The following is a 14,117-nucleotide window of genomic DNA, read 5'->3' as shown; positions in this document are numbered from 1 at the left end:
TTTTGCATTGAGAATTAACGCATTTTCAAGAATATAGTGGTGATTTACAGGGAAATATACCAGCGAATTATTACAGCCATACAACTCATGCGTTTTCCCTCCTGTACGCTAGACCTCCTTTATAGCCATGTGTGGACAAGTTCAGCTGTCGCACACGAATGACATAAAACCCTTAGCTGTCCCTTCCGTGCCTGCCTCATCTATTTTATTGATTCGCGTGGTGCTTAATGGTGGATTAAAATCATTACACACAGAAAAGCTGATCGATGTTCAGTCAGTATAATAATAATAATAATAATAAAAAAAAAAAACTGTCGACTTCAGATCAGGCATTGTGTTGGAAGCCATATTACTGCTCCGAGGACCCCGGAAACAGCGTTTCCAACCCACGTGTTAGAGTGTACAGTGAGCACCATGGAGAGCCGTCTTGAACTAGTGGTGGGGTGCTATGAGCAGATACTGTTTGGGTTTCAAGTGCAGCCCCAGGAGGAGGTAAGTCAGAAAATGCGTGCTAGCGAGTATTAAATGAGCTAAATCCTTGCTTAAAGTGTCATTAGCCTATGACGTTTACAACATTAGGCAGGGTCAATATTTTATAATGTTACTTATTTGTTCTCTGCCAGTGAAATATTTTATGTGAAATTTAACCCCTGGCTGCTTGCAATTATAGAGGTCTTCAGAATTTATTCCGCAGGGGGTTGTAAATTTACTTAGATACCCTTGTGCAGCATATAAGCCTTCCCATTCAGCAAAGCGTAATTAGTAAGAGGATCATAACAAATTACTAAATTATGTTCTCTGCAAATATTACTAAAAATCAGCCAGCCTCTTAGTAAACTAGATGAGATGCTATTGAAATAGTGGAATGTCTTCAGTACTCGCCTATTAATCTTAAATGTGATACTTGTATTTATTTAGTACCAGACTTTTATCATAGCAGAAGTTCAGTCCATGTTATAGTGACATTATGAATCTAAAAGGCATGAACATCAGCGACAATTCCATGGATTTAAAAGGCATGAAGACTCTAACACCAATATGGTGATAATTATTTTCTTTTTCAGGAATGGCAAGCCACAGCAGATTTTACCCATCATGCCCATACTGCCTCACTGTCAGTAGTGGCTGCAAACAACAGATTTGTAGCAACTGGGAGCAAAGATGAAACTATTCAGATTTATGACATGAAAAAGAAAGTGGAACACGGAGTCCTACTGCACCACAATGGTATTTATCTGAATTTTATGAAGTCACAGCTGTCAAGCCAAATCATTTAACTTTGTAGAGTGGAAAAGTCGGTAAAAGTGTATTTTACTGTATTTTATTATTTGCCGTTTCAGGTGTGATTAAGTGGCACAATAGGCAAAATAACTTCAAATAATAAAATATGCTAAAATACACTTTTTTTACCCCCACATTCTAGTTAAGACAAATACTATGAGTTAGTTGTTTTGCTTAAATCACACCTGAACGAAACGGCAAATAATAAAATACACTAAAATAGAAAATGTACTTCATACTCACCAATGTTTAACATACATCCATGAAAAGAAAATATTGGTAACTATGAAGTAAATTATTTTTTTTTTTTATTTAGAAAACTGATACTGGTAGCCCCCCCTAAAAGGGGTAAAGAAACCAACCTCACAAATGAAATACAATATCGGGTAAAACATCTTTATTGAAAAAAAGCACAAACTTTACAAAAAGGTGTTCATATAAAATAAGAGTGGTGTAAAGGAGTTTAGTATATAGAGAGTGATGGTAGAGTGACTACTGAATCTTGGTTCCAGGTGTATATGATGGACTCCACAAGCTACACATGTAGCATGAAAACAGATTAGATTAACACAAAGTAGCAAACTGCTTACATTATGTCCTCAAAGTGAATATAAATACATGCAGGGTTAAGCCTGCGTTATGTAAATAGAGAGGACAAGGAGAAAGCAGATAGGGAGTTCATATAGACTGAATAATAGGTTACCTATGGACCAGAGGTCTAGTTCAATGTATAGTAGAGGAGGGAACTCTGTTAATATGTTGGTAAATACGTATAGTTAATGATATAATATGGATCACAGAGAATCCTTGGTGGTATAGATAAATAGAGGGAAGGGGAAAGGCCATAAGTAAGGGGCTATAAACAAATCCTAGTATAGATCCATATATAATCCCCCCTATGATTTTGTGGCTATTCCAAAAGTCAGACCCCTTTAAACACATATAACAGAGAATGACAAATGTCAGAAATAAAGCTCACGGGGTAAAAAGCCGGAGCACTTGAAAGCTATCCGTGGGATATTTTTCTTTAGTTCCGTATGGCAGCAGTGTTTCGTCTACCTGCTACTCAGTGAGCTGAGTATAACCTGTTATCATAACATAGTAGGATTTCATACCAATAGCGATTTAGCCACCAAGCCCGGTCCTACCCTATACAGGTATTACTCCTCTATCCTTGGTCTCGGGTGGAGTTGCAAGGATTTTTGTATTATTAGTTCTGGCAAGTTTTACACTTTATCTGCCTTATGGAAACCCATATGATTTGACCATTCTCATTGGCATTGTAGGTATACAGGATCTCTTGCAGCTCCCCACTCCCCGTCTTTCCCTATTATCTCCTTTTTATGCACATTACCTTCCTGTTTTTCCTGACTGAGCTCTAAATCTATTAACAAAAGAAAGGTGGGCACACCCGGTTATCCGCCATAAACACTGGATAAAGGAAATTAGATTAGATAAGGGTGCTCGCTCCAAAAGCCCCATTTCCTAAAGGCTACTAATATAATCGTATAATACTGAAAGGAGGAGCACAACCAATTAAAATGCAAAAAACACTTTATTGTACAAGGGCACATATAATCGGTATCGGCAAGGACATCTTAGAGTGTCAATATACTCAAACATATATACCCAATATGCAAGCAATGACTAGGACCAAAGAAAAAGAGATCAAAGACAAATTCTGATCAAATACAAACTGGGTGGTATAACCACTAATGCAAAGAAACAATATTATGATACCTGTATAAAAATGTTAACCAGAAAATACATACCGAAAACAGACCCTATCAAGGAACATATGAAGAGGGTGAAGCTCTATATCTAGGCACAGACGTATGCAGGATAATAAGTTATCAGGCTAGCTCCACAGTATCCCACTATCCTGCTATTGGTTAGGCTAATATACAACTTTCACCGTTCTAACATTAAGTATCCATTGATATTAACTCTATATACCATTTGAGGCAGCCGATCAGTGTTACATAGACTAGTCACATTCTGAGATCCATTTTAATGGTGACATCCAAACTAATGTTCTTGGTCTAATTCCATGCAGGGTATGTAGTTATTATACCTGTACCAATTTATTACGATAATACATTGACACTATTTCTATATATACCACTAGAGTTAGCCTATCAGAGCCACATAGACTTGTGGTATGTCTTAAGAATTCTTAGTGTTAATAGGGACATTCCTAGTTAGTGTAACTGGTTTAATACCTATCACTTTGTTCACCTTTCTGTACACAAGCACTTATTTATATTTTCTTATTTTCATTAGATTTAATAAAATGTATTTATTGTTTGCTTTTTATTATCAAGTTCCTAGTCTGGCAGCTATTTTGTAGATACCCGGTACTCACAGAGTATATCCTATCCATCCCAGTCCCTTACCGGTACACTTTCCTTGTTCTTCACTCTACCATCACTCTCTATACACTACACATCTTTACATCACTCTTATTTTATATGAACACCTTTTTGTAAAGTTTGTACTTTTTTTTTTTTTTTTAAATATATTTTACCCTATATTGTATTTAATTTAGAGATACTCTTTGGGAGGTTGGTTTCTTTACCCATTTTAGGGGGGCTACCAGTTTCATCAGTTTTCTTCATTTGTACTTAAGGGTTAAGTCCTATCTGCCTCTATAACCCTTTTTAGAAAACATCTATAATAGGTCTTTTTCCTATCTTTATGTGTAGTTTTCTCTTTGTACATTTTTTATTTTCCCGGATATATCAATGGCAGCACTACATATGGGTTATACCCAAGCTAAGGATGTAAGGGAGGTAAAGAAAACAAGCAACACTGAAATATGATGCCCAGAACACTAATTTATTATGTACATAATTACAATGCCGCTGATATGACACTTCTACTGAACTCAGAAATAGAAGATCTGGCAACATCCAACCGATAATGGTGAATGAAGACCAGGTTGCTTCTGAACAAATGCGGTCAGGAGGAATATTTGCTGCAGCTGCCCATGAAGAAGCCAATGACCTGGTGGAATGGGCCCTTAGACCCGACAGGACCTGAACCCCAGAGGCCTCATATGCCTGAGAAATTGCTGTGATTATACTGCGACCAATAGTTGCTGCAGATGCTGCTGGACCCATATGATAAACAGAAGGAATGATAAAGAAGCTAGATGATTTTTGAATGCCAGAAGTACGGGTCAGGTAAATGGAAATACAACTGACCAAGTCCAGACAATGCCATTTCATTTCCTCTTCAGATGAAGGATGAGGGAAGAATGCAGGTAAGACAATATCCTGGTTAATATGGAAAAAAGACCTGGATGAAAGGATGAAATGTTGTATTAGTCCGAAGAATAACTCTCTCCTCTTGCAGTATAAGGAAAGGAGATTCACACGAAAGAGCCTGGAGCTCTGAAATCTTTCTACCTGATGTAAGAGCCACCAGAAGAACTGTTTTCATTGTTAAAGTCAATAAGGCAGTATGCTCTAGAGCAGGGATAGGCAACATTCGGCACTCCAGATTTTGTGGACTACATCCCCCATAATGCTCTTACACCCATCATGCTGTCAAAGCATCATGGGAGGTGTAGTCAAAAACATCTGGAGTGCCAAAGGTTGCCTATGCCTACTCTAGGGGCTCAAATGGAGTACCAGACAAAGCTTGCAATACCAGAGGCAAGTCCCAGGGAGGAGAGCAAGATCTTACCGGAGGAAGAGGACAGAGAGAGCGAAGATTTGCACTTTAAGGGTGCTGAGCCTAAGGCTTTTATCAAATCCTGCCTGAAGGAACTGAAGGATGTTGCTTATACCTGGAAGCTGAGGAGAAATTTCATGAATATGACACCAGCCGCAGAAAATACTCCAAATACGGTAATATGCCAAGGATGTTGATTTCTTTCTTGCTTTAAGCAAAGTATCGACAACTGATACTGAAAAGCCTTTCTTTGAGTTGTTGCCTCTCAACTTCCACTCCATCAGCTTCAAAGTCTGGGATGCAGGATGAAAAACTGTACCTTGGAGGAATAACTGGTGTTGAAATGACAGATCTAGAGGCAGATCCTGGGATAATTTCTGAAGCAGAGAGAACCATGGTCGTCTGGGTCAATACAGAATTATTGCTAGAATAATCACAGGTTCTTGTTGGATTCTCAACAGAGGAAAAATGAGGCGTTGGGGGAAACGCATACCCCAGAAGGAACTTCCACTCGCAGCATAGGGCTTCCCTGTCTTCCGCCAAAGGGTCGAAGAAATTAAAGAACCTTCTCACCTTGCTGTTTTGAGTTGTTACCATCAAGTCTACTTGTAGAAGACCCCATTTCTGGACTATGCACTTGAATGCTTGGGAAGAGAGAGACCATTCCGATGGATCTATTCTCACCTTGCTCAGGTAATCTGCCAAAAGGTTGTCTTTGCCAGGTAAACTGCCTTGATGCCCTTCAGATTAGTTTCTGCCCAAGTCATAAGTGGGAGAATAATTGCCATTAGATCCCTGCTTTTCGTCCCTCCTTGGTGGTTGAAATAGGCTACTGCTGAAGTATTGTCTATTCTCACCTTTACCCATTGATGTCTCAGGGAGAGAAACCGGAGAAGTGCTTGGAATACAGCTAGGAATTCCAGGATGTTCGAAGATTGGTGTTTCCATCTGCTTTTCCATGGACCCTAGAGGTGTTGTGAACCCAAGTGTGCACCCCAACCTGACTGACAGGCATCTGTGGTTAACGTCATCCAAGGGATTGATCCCAGAGGAAATCCTCGATAAATGTTTTGTTCGGTCAGCCACCATAACAGCTCTTTCTTGACTTTGTCTGAAATAAGAATAGGCTGATTCAGGTCCTTGTTCGAATATTGGTATAGGAACTCTATTTGAGGAGTTCTCATGTGCCTCTGTGGCCATTTTGTAAGCCCTATTGTCGATAAAAGACTCCCTAAGAGGCTCATGACTTCTCTTGCTGGAACTGACTGACGATGAATCAGCTGGAGAATTTTTGACTAGAGTCTTAGACCTCTTTCAAAGGATAGGGATACCCTTGCACTCGCTGTATCGAGTCTTGCACCTTGAGATCATGAAGGTCTAAAATTGGCCTCCATTCCCCAGATACTTTCAGAGTTAGAAAAAGCCTTGAGTAATACCCCAATTTTTTTTCTCCTAAAGGAACTTGACAAAGGACTCTGCTGGGAGAGAAGCCACAAATGAATGGAGTGCTTTTGCCTGTACTGGATCTTGAGGCATTCTGGTTTGCAAGAATCGAGGGAAAGGAATGGAGAACTCCAGGAAATATCTTGTACTTAGAATTTTTAAGACCCATTTGTCTGGAATATTGTTAGCCCAGATCTCCGAGAAGTCCAGAAGTCTTGCTCCCTCTCCCCCGGGGCAGGACTGGCACCCCATCAGAATTGTTTAGGCTGCCTGGTACTGCCACCTCTCATATTTTTGGAATCTGGAAAATTATTTCCCTGGTCTGTACCTTCTATAATCCTTATCACAAAAGAACAGCTTTCCGCTCTTTCACTGCCCTTTTGATGCATTCATCCAAATGTTTTCCAAACAGCATATCCCCTTGATGGGCACATAAGCTATTCTTAGAAGTTGAGTCCGCAAGCCAGTTTCTGAGCTCGTCACAATGCTTGTCTTGAGGCTACCGACAAGACCAAGCTAGACAGGGTTCTGACTAAATCCATACAAGTAAATTCAATGGCCATTCTGAAATTCTTTAAAGGATCCAACATTCTAGATCTGCTGACCCCATGGGAAATATCCTCCTCGAGGTCTTCCAACCATTACTTTAGGGCCCTAGAGACAGATGTCAAGTCCTCATCAGGACAAAGCCCAGAACCAGAGGAAATATAGGCTTTCTATCCATTGGGTCTTTAAATGATCCTCCATCATCAATTGGTAAGGTGGTCGTCTTGGCCAGACAAATAATGGCTGCATCAACTTTGGGAGCTGAGTCCCAAGGAGCACAATCAGGAGGCTTAAATGGATAGTACAGAAAGCCGGCCTTGCAAGGAGACTTTTTTTGTTTCCTCAGCCTTCCTCCATTCCTCCTTAATCAGATCCTGAATAGTTTTGTGAAATGGAAAAGTCAGGTTCTGTTTCCTCAAGTCTTCAAAATATTTGCTAGAGGCCGGTTGCTCTTCTTTCTTATCCTTCAAATCAAGTATGTTCTGAACTGCCTTAGTAAGAGCTTCAATTTTCTTACTATCCATGAAAGCTTGATTAGAAGGAGTATCTTCCTCTGAAGATGAAAATTCCTCCATACCATATACTGGAGGCATTCCTTCGTCTGTACGCCAATCTGGGTTCCATTCAGGACTGAAAGATCTGTCTTCTAGTTTTTTCTGCTTGTTATAGACCCTCTGTAACAGCTTGATGGATATAGGCTAAAACATCAGGATCCAATTCTTTATGACCAGCTGCTGCTTTTAAACAGGATATGCAGTGGAATAGCATTATCACATGCTTCACATAAAGGAGTCTTGTCCTTCCTTTTCTTGTAGTAGGATCTCTGAGCAGAACTGAGAATCTATATTTGGATAGGAGGAATGCGCACTCTTAAATATTTAACTGTATGAATATAAGTAGAGAATAAAATACCAGTGACTTATTCAGAACCTAGAGAATGCGACCTATTTGTAGATGAGTGGCCTGGGGACTCCATGAGATCGGGCAGCTAGAAAATAAATATTTCTAGCTAAAAAAAAAAAAAAAAACCTCCTATCCAAACAGTATAAGTGGAATTAAAAGAGAAACAAAAGGAAAGGAAATCAACTGACCTGCAGTAGAAAGAAAATGAAGACCATACCTAACCACAAAAGGAACGAATTCCAGAAGCTCTATTGACAGAAGCCAAGTATTTTTGCCAGGAACCTGGGGAGATTAGGACCGCAAAAAATAGAGCCGGAACGACGTCACTTCTGGCGTTATTGCGTTCCAAGTACTTGTGTAACTGGTAGAAACGGAAATGACGCGCTACCTTCTGCGCATGCACGTCATTACGCACAGGTTCCGGCGTGCGTTCCAGCTTGCGTTTAATCACCGAGAAGCATACACAAACCCCCAACTACACAGCAACAAGGTAAAGAAAGGCGAGAGGTCACACAGGGAGAACCTTAATACACCTGCAACCTTACGTGGGATAGTAAAGATGATCCCCAGACCAGCCTTCATTGCTTCATCCCCTAAGGGACCAATACCTGGCTTTACATGGGCCATGACACGTCCAGGTAGGTGTACCTGTGTAGGCAATTTCCGCCTATAAAGAGAAAGCCAAACCCAAATATCCAAGATTTATCAGGTGTACCCATAGAAGGGACATTACCACCGTAGTAGGTCTGGCACATCCAGCTCCTACCTATATGGTTACTGCAGCATACGCTCCCCGGTCGCTAAGGGGAGACTCCTCCAGGGGGTCGCTCTTGGTTAGGCGCCGTATCCTGAGGCTTCCAAGGGAAGAGAGGCTGAACTTCCCAAGGAATTGGGATTCGGATGACCCAAGTTAGTCACAAAAAAGAGGTGCAAAGCATCCTGTGTCCAAAGTGAAGTGGACAGGAAAAAAGAATGAAGAATTAATTAGGTGTTCCTGTCCAGTGTGGAAGGGGGCGGAGCTATACCCATATGTAGTGCTGCCATGGATATATCCAGTAAAATACACTTAACGAAAAGTCCTAACTAGTATACTCATACAGTGCATACTTTGCACTTCTTTGCAGATTTTGTTCATAAAAATAATTGGCCTTTGTGGTATGTTGAGCACTCAATGTTAGTAATGTCTGTGAAGAGTCTCTAGACCATGGACACATGAGGGACCCAGTGTCAAATGGTTAAAAGATGGTTTGACTCTTAACACAGGAACTGCACCAGAGGTCTCCTGACACCATAACCATTTCAAAATTCTATAGGGGTTATGGTGCTGACACTGCCTCTTTAAAGGGACACTACAGTCACTCAGGCCACTTAATCTTAATGAAGTCGTCTGGGTGCAATGGTACTGTCCTTTTAACACCGCAATGTTGAATCAATGCTTTTCTGTGGGGGAAGCCTGAATGCACACAGTAGTCGTCGTCGTGCATGCACATTAGGTCCCCAATGTTTCTTTTTGAGTAGCATTAGATTGGATCATCACAGAGGAGGCTATGCCTCTTTAATGATGTTGCGGGAGGCAGAAAGTTGAGCAGTGCAAGGGGCTTCTTGGTGCTAGAAAGAAAGTAAGTAAAGCTTTTCTCATTTATTTAATTTAAAAATGTCTCTGTCCCTAGATCTATACAGGTCCCTCCCTCATTTGCAAAAACAAGTTTATTTCCTAAAGCTATAGTTTTCTATTAAATAGTGACTATAGTTGAGTTAGAGTGAAAGACCCAGACAATAAATCTAAACATTGTATTTCTATTATATTGTTTTTTGCTGCCCAAGCACTACCAAACCTTAATAACCAACCTCATGCTGATGATTTGCATTAACAATGAAACAGCTGTCCATGAGTGGTTTATTGGCTTTGCATCTTTTCCTATATTGTGTTTCAAAGCTGTTGTATACAGCAAACACAGACTCAAAGGAATCCATGTTTAAAATGGAATGAGGCAAAAATGTGATTCTTTGTTAAACAAATTTGCATATGCCCACCCAGAACCCTTTGCAGTAGTAACATCACTGCAGATTTGTGATTTGTGTGGGAAAAGCAAGATATATATTCTCAGGCAAGTATAGGAAAAGGTAGTTAAATGTTTGATTTGTGAATTGAAGATGTGTGTGGCTTGTATTGACTACTTGCTGTTAAAAGGTATTTGTAGTTAATGTTTTAGAAACATAGAATGTGACGGCAGATAAGAACCATTCGGCCCATCTAGTCTGCCCAGTTTTCTAAATACTTTCATTAGTCCCTGGCCTTATCTTATAGTTAGGATAGCCTTATGCCTATCCCACGCATGCTTAAACTCCTTTACTGTGTTAACCTCTACCACTTCAGCTGGAAGGCTATTCCATGCATCCACTACCCTCTCAGTAAAGTAATACTTCCTGATATTATTTTTAAACCTTTGTCCTTCTAATTTAAGACTATGTCCTCTTGTTGTGGTAGTTTTTCTTCTTTTAAATATAGTCTCCTCCTTTACTGTGTTGATTCCCTTTATGTATTTAAATGTTTCTATCATATCCCCCCTATCTCGTCTTTCCTCCAAGCTATACATGTTAAGATCCTTTAACCTTTCCTGGTAAGTTTTATCCTGCAAACCATGAACCAGTTTAGTAGCCCTTCTTTGAACTCTCTCTAAGGTATCAATATCCTTCTGAAGATAGGGTCTCCAGTACTGTGTACAGTACTCCAAGTGAGGTCTCACCAGTGTTCTGTACAATGGCATGAGCACTTCCCTCTTTCTACTGCTAATACCTCTCCCTATACAACCAAGCATTCTGCTAGCATTTCCTGCTGCTCTATTACATTGTCTGCCTACCTTTAAGTCATCAGAAATAATCACCCCAAATCCCTTTCCTCGGATGTTGAGGTTAGGACTCTATCAAATATTCTGTACTCTGCCCTTGGGTTTTTACGTCCAAGATGCATTATCTTGCACTTATCCACATTAAATGTCAGTTGCCACAACTCTGACCATTTTTCTAGTTTACCTAAATCATTTTCCATTTGGCTTATCCCTCCTGGAACATCAACCCTGTTACATATCTTCGTATCATCCGCAAAAAGACACACCTTACCATCAAGACCTTCTGCAATATCACTAATAAAAATATTAAAGAGAATGGGTCCAAGTACAGATCCCTGAGGTACCCCACTGGTGACAAGCCCAAGCTTCGAATATACTCCATTGACTACAACCCTCTGTTGCCTGTCGCTCAACCACTGTTTTAGAATATTGTTTAATCTTTTTTGTGTTATATAATTTTCTAGCCCTAATTTCTCACTTTAAAAATTTTGTATCAGGTACAATCACATGCTTAGAATTTTATGGTAACACACACCTTCTCAGTGGGGCTGAAGATGGATTGATTTGCGTATGGAATACTAAGAAATGGGAATGCCAGAAAACCTTCAAAGCTCACACGTGAGTTGGACTCTGTTTAGTGTTTGTTCTGAGATTTGAAATGGTAGATGTCTTTAAAAGAACAAAGAACCAAAACATTTTAAACACCATAACCACTACAGCTTTAATCTGGCTTTTTACCTGGAGTATGCCAGGCTATGCCCCCACTTCCACTATTTAATGTGGAGAGTCAGAAGCTCTTGAGCAGGGTTTGCTCATTGTCTGAGAGTGTTAACTGATCAGTCTCAGAAACTGTGCTAAGCTCTGGGCTTACTCCAGATAGTACCATAACCACTACTGGGGGGAAGGAAAGAACGCTATGGGGCAAGGAGGGGGGGAGGAAAGAACGCTATGGGGCGGGGGGGGAGGAAAGAACGCTATGGGGCGGGGGGGAGGAAAGAACGCTATGGGGCGGGGGGGAGGAAAGAACGCTATGGGGCGGTGGGGAGGAAAGAACTCTATGGGGCGGTGGGGAGGAAAGAACTCTATGGGGCGGTGGGGAGGAAAGAACTCTATGGGGCGGTGGGGAGGAAAGAACTCTATGGGGCGGTGGGGAGGAAAGAACTCTATGGGGCGGGGGGGAGGAAAGAACTCTATGGGGCGGGGGGGAGGAAAGAACTCTATGGGGCGGGGGGGAGGAAAGAACTCTATGGGGCGGGGGGGAGGAAAGAAAGCTATGGGGCGGGGGGGAGGAAAGAAAGCTATGGGGCGGGGGGGGGAGGAAAGAAAGCTATGGGGCGGGGGGGGAGGAAAGAAAGCTATGGGGCGGGGGGGGGAGGAAAGAAAGCTATGGGGCGGGGGGGGGAGGAAAGAAAGCTATGGGGCGGGGGGGGGAGGAAAGAAAGCTATGGGGCGGGGGGGGGAGGAAAGAAAGCTATGGGGCGGGGGGGAGGAAAGAAAGCTATGGGGCGGGGGGGAGGAAAGAAAGCTATGGGGCGGGGGGGAGGAAAGAAAGCTATGGGGCGGGGGGGAGGAAAGAAAGCTATTGGGGCGGGGGGGAGGAAAGAAAGCTATTGGGGCGGGGGGGAGGAAAGAAAGCTATTGGGGCGGGGGGGAGGAAAGAAAGCTATTGGGGCGGGGGGGAGGAAAGAAAGCTATTGGGGCGGGGGGGAGGAAAGAAAGCTATTGGGGCGGGGGGGAGGAAAGAAAGCTATTGGGGTGGGGGGGAGGAAAGAAAGCTATTGGGGCGGGGGAGGAAAGAACGCTATTGGGGCGGGGGAGGAAAGAACGCTATTGGGGCGGGGGAGGAAAGAACGCTATTGGGGAGGGGGAGGGGGAGGAAAGAATGCTATTGGGCAGGGGGAGGGGGAGGAAAGAACGCTATTGGGCAGGGGGGAGGAAAGAACGCTATTGGGCAGGGGGGAGGGGGAGGAAAGGACGCTATTGGGCAGGGGGGAGGGGGAGGAAAGAACGCTATTGGGCAGGGGGGAGGGGGAGGAAAGAACGCTATTGGGCAGGGGGGAGGGGGAGGAAAGAACGCTATTGGGCAGGGGGGAGGGGGAGGAAAGAACGCTATTGGGCAGGGGGGAGGGGGAGGAAAGAACGCTATTGGGCAGGGGGGAGGGGGAGGAAAGAACGCTATTGGGCAGGGGGAGGAAAGAACGCTATTGGGCAGGGGGGAGGGGGAGGAAAGAACGCTATTGGGCAGGGGGAGGAAAGAACGCTATTGGGCAGGGGGAGGAAAGAACGCTATTGGGCAGGGGGAGGAAAGAACGCTATTGGGCAGGGGGAGGAAAGAACGCTATTGGGCAGGGGGAGGAAAGAACGCTATTGGGCAGGGGGAGGAAAGAACGCTATTGGGCAGGGGGAGGGGGAGGAAAGAACGCTATTGGGCAGGGGGGAGGGGGAGGAAAGAACGCTATTGGGCTGGGGGAGGGGGAGGAAAGAACGCTATTGGGCTGGGGGGAGGGGGAGGAAAGAACGCTATTGGGCTGGGGGGAGGGGGAGGAAAGAACGCTATTGGGCTGGGGGGAGGAAAGAACGCTATTGGGCAGGGGGGAGGGGATGGAAAGAACGCTATTGGGCAGGGGGGAGGAAAGAACGCTATTGGGCAGGGGGGAGGGGATGGAAAGAACGCTATTGGGCAGGGGGGAGGAAAGAACGCTATTGGGCAGGGGGGAGGAAAGAACGCTATTGGGCAGGGGGGAGGAAAGAACGCTATTGGGCAGGGGGGAGGAAAGAACGCTATTGGGCAGGGGGGAGGAAAGAACGCTATTGGGCAGGGGGGAGGAAAGAACGCTATTGGGCAGGGGGGAGGAAAGAACGCTATTGGGCAGGGGGGAGGAAAGAACGCTATTGGGCAGGGGGGAGGGGGAGGAAAGAACGCTATTGGGCAGGGGGGAGGGGGAGGAAAGAACGCTATTGGGCAGGGGGGAGGGGGAGGAAAGAACGCTATTGGGGAGGGGGAGGAAAGAACGCTATTGGGGAGGGGGAGGAAAGCACGCTATTGGGGAGGGGGAGGAAAGCACGCTATTGGGGAGGGGGAGGAAAGCACGCTATTGGGGAGGGGGAGGAAAGCACGCTATTGGGGAGGGGGAGGAAAGCACGCTATTGGGGAGGGGGAGGAAAGCACGCTATTGGGGAGGGGGAGGAAAGCACGCTATTGGGGAGGGGGAGGAAAGCACGCTATTGGGGAGGGGGAGGAAAGCACGCTATTGGGGAGGGGGAGGAAAGCACGCTATTGGGGAGGGGGAGGAAAGCACGCTATTGGGGAGGGGGAGGAAAGCACGCTATTGGGGAGGGGGAGGAAAGCACGCTATTGGGGAGGGGGAGGAAAGCACGCTATTGGGGAGGGGGAGGAAAGCACGCTATTGGGGAGGG

At 43.9% G+C, this 14,117-nt stretch overlaps 1 protein-coding gene across 1 annotated transcript in view; it reads left to right on the top strand.

Annotated features, from left to right (window-relative positions):
* Positions 1-367: 367 nt before the first annotated feature.
* Positions 368-14,117, top strand: part of PAK1IP1 (PAK1 interacting protein 1) — a 37,148-nt gene continuing 23,398 nt past the window's right edge. Inside the window, exons 1-3 of the mRNA XM_063450521.1 lie at positions 368-492; positions 1,065-1,227; positions 11,198-11,318. Coding sequence (XP_063306591.1) covers positions 415-492; positions 1,065-1,227; positions 11,198-11,318 — 362 coding nt within the window. The 5' untranslated portion in view covers positions 368-414. The remainder of the gene's footprint in view (positions 493-1,064; positions 1,228-11,197; positions 11,319-14,117) is intronic.

Source organism: Pelobates fuscus, chromosome 4 (assembly GCF_036172605.1).
Source record: "Pelobates fuscus isolate aPelFus1 chromosome 4, aPelFus1.pri, whole genome shotgun sequence".
In the NCBI taxonomy this organism is placed as follows: Eukaryota; Metazoa; Chordata; class Amphibia; order Anura; family Pelobatidae; genus Pelobates; species Pelobates fuscus.
This window is presented reverse-complemented; position numbering and strand designations above follow the sequence as displayed.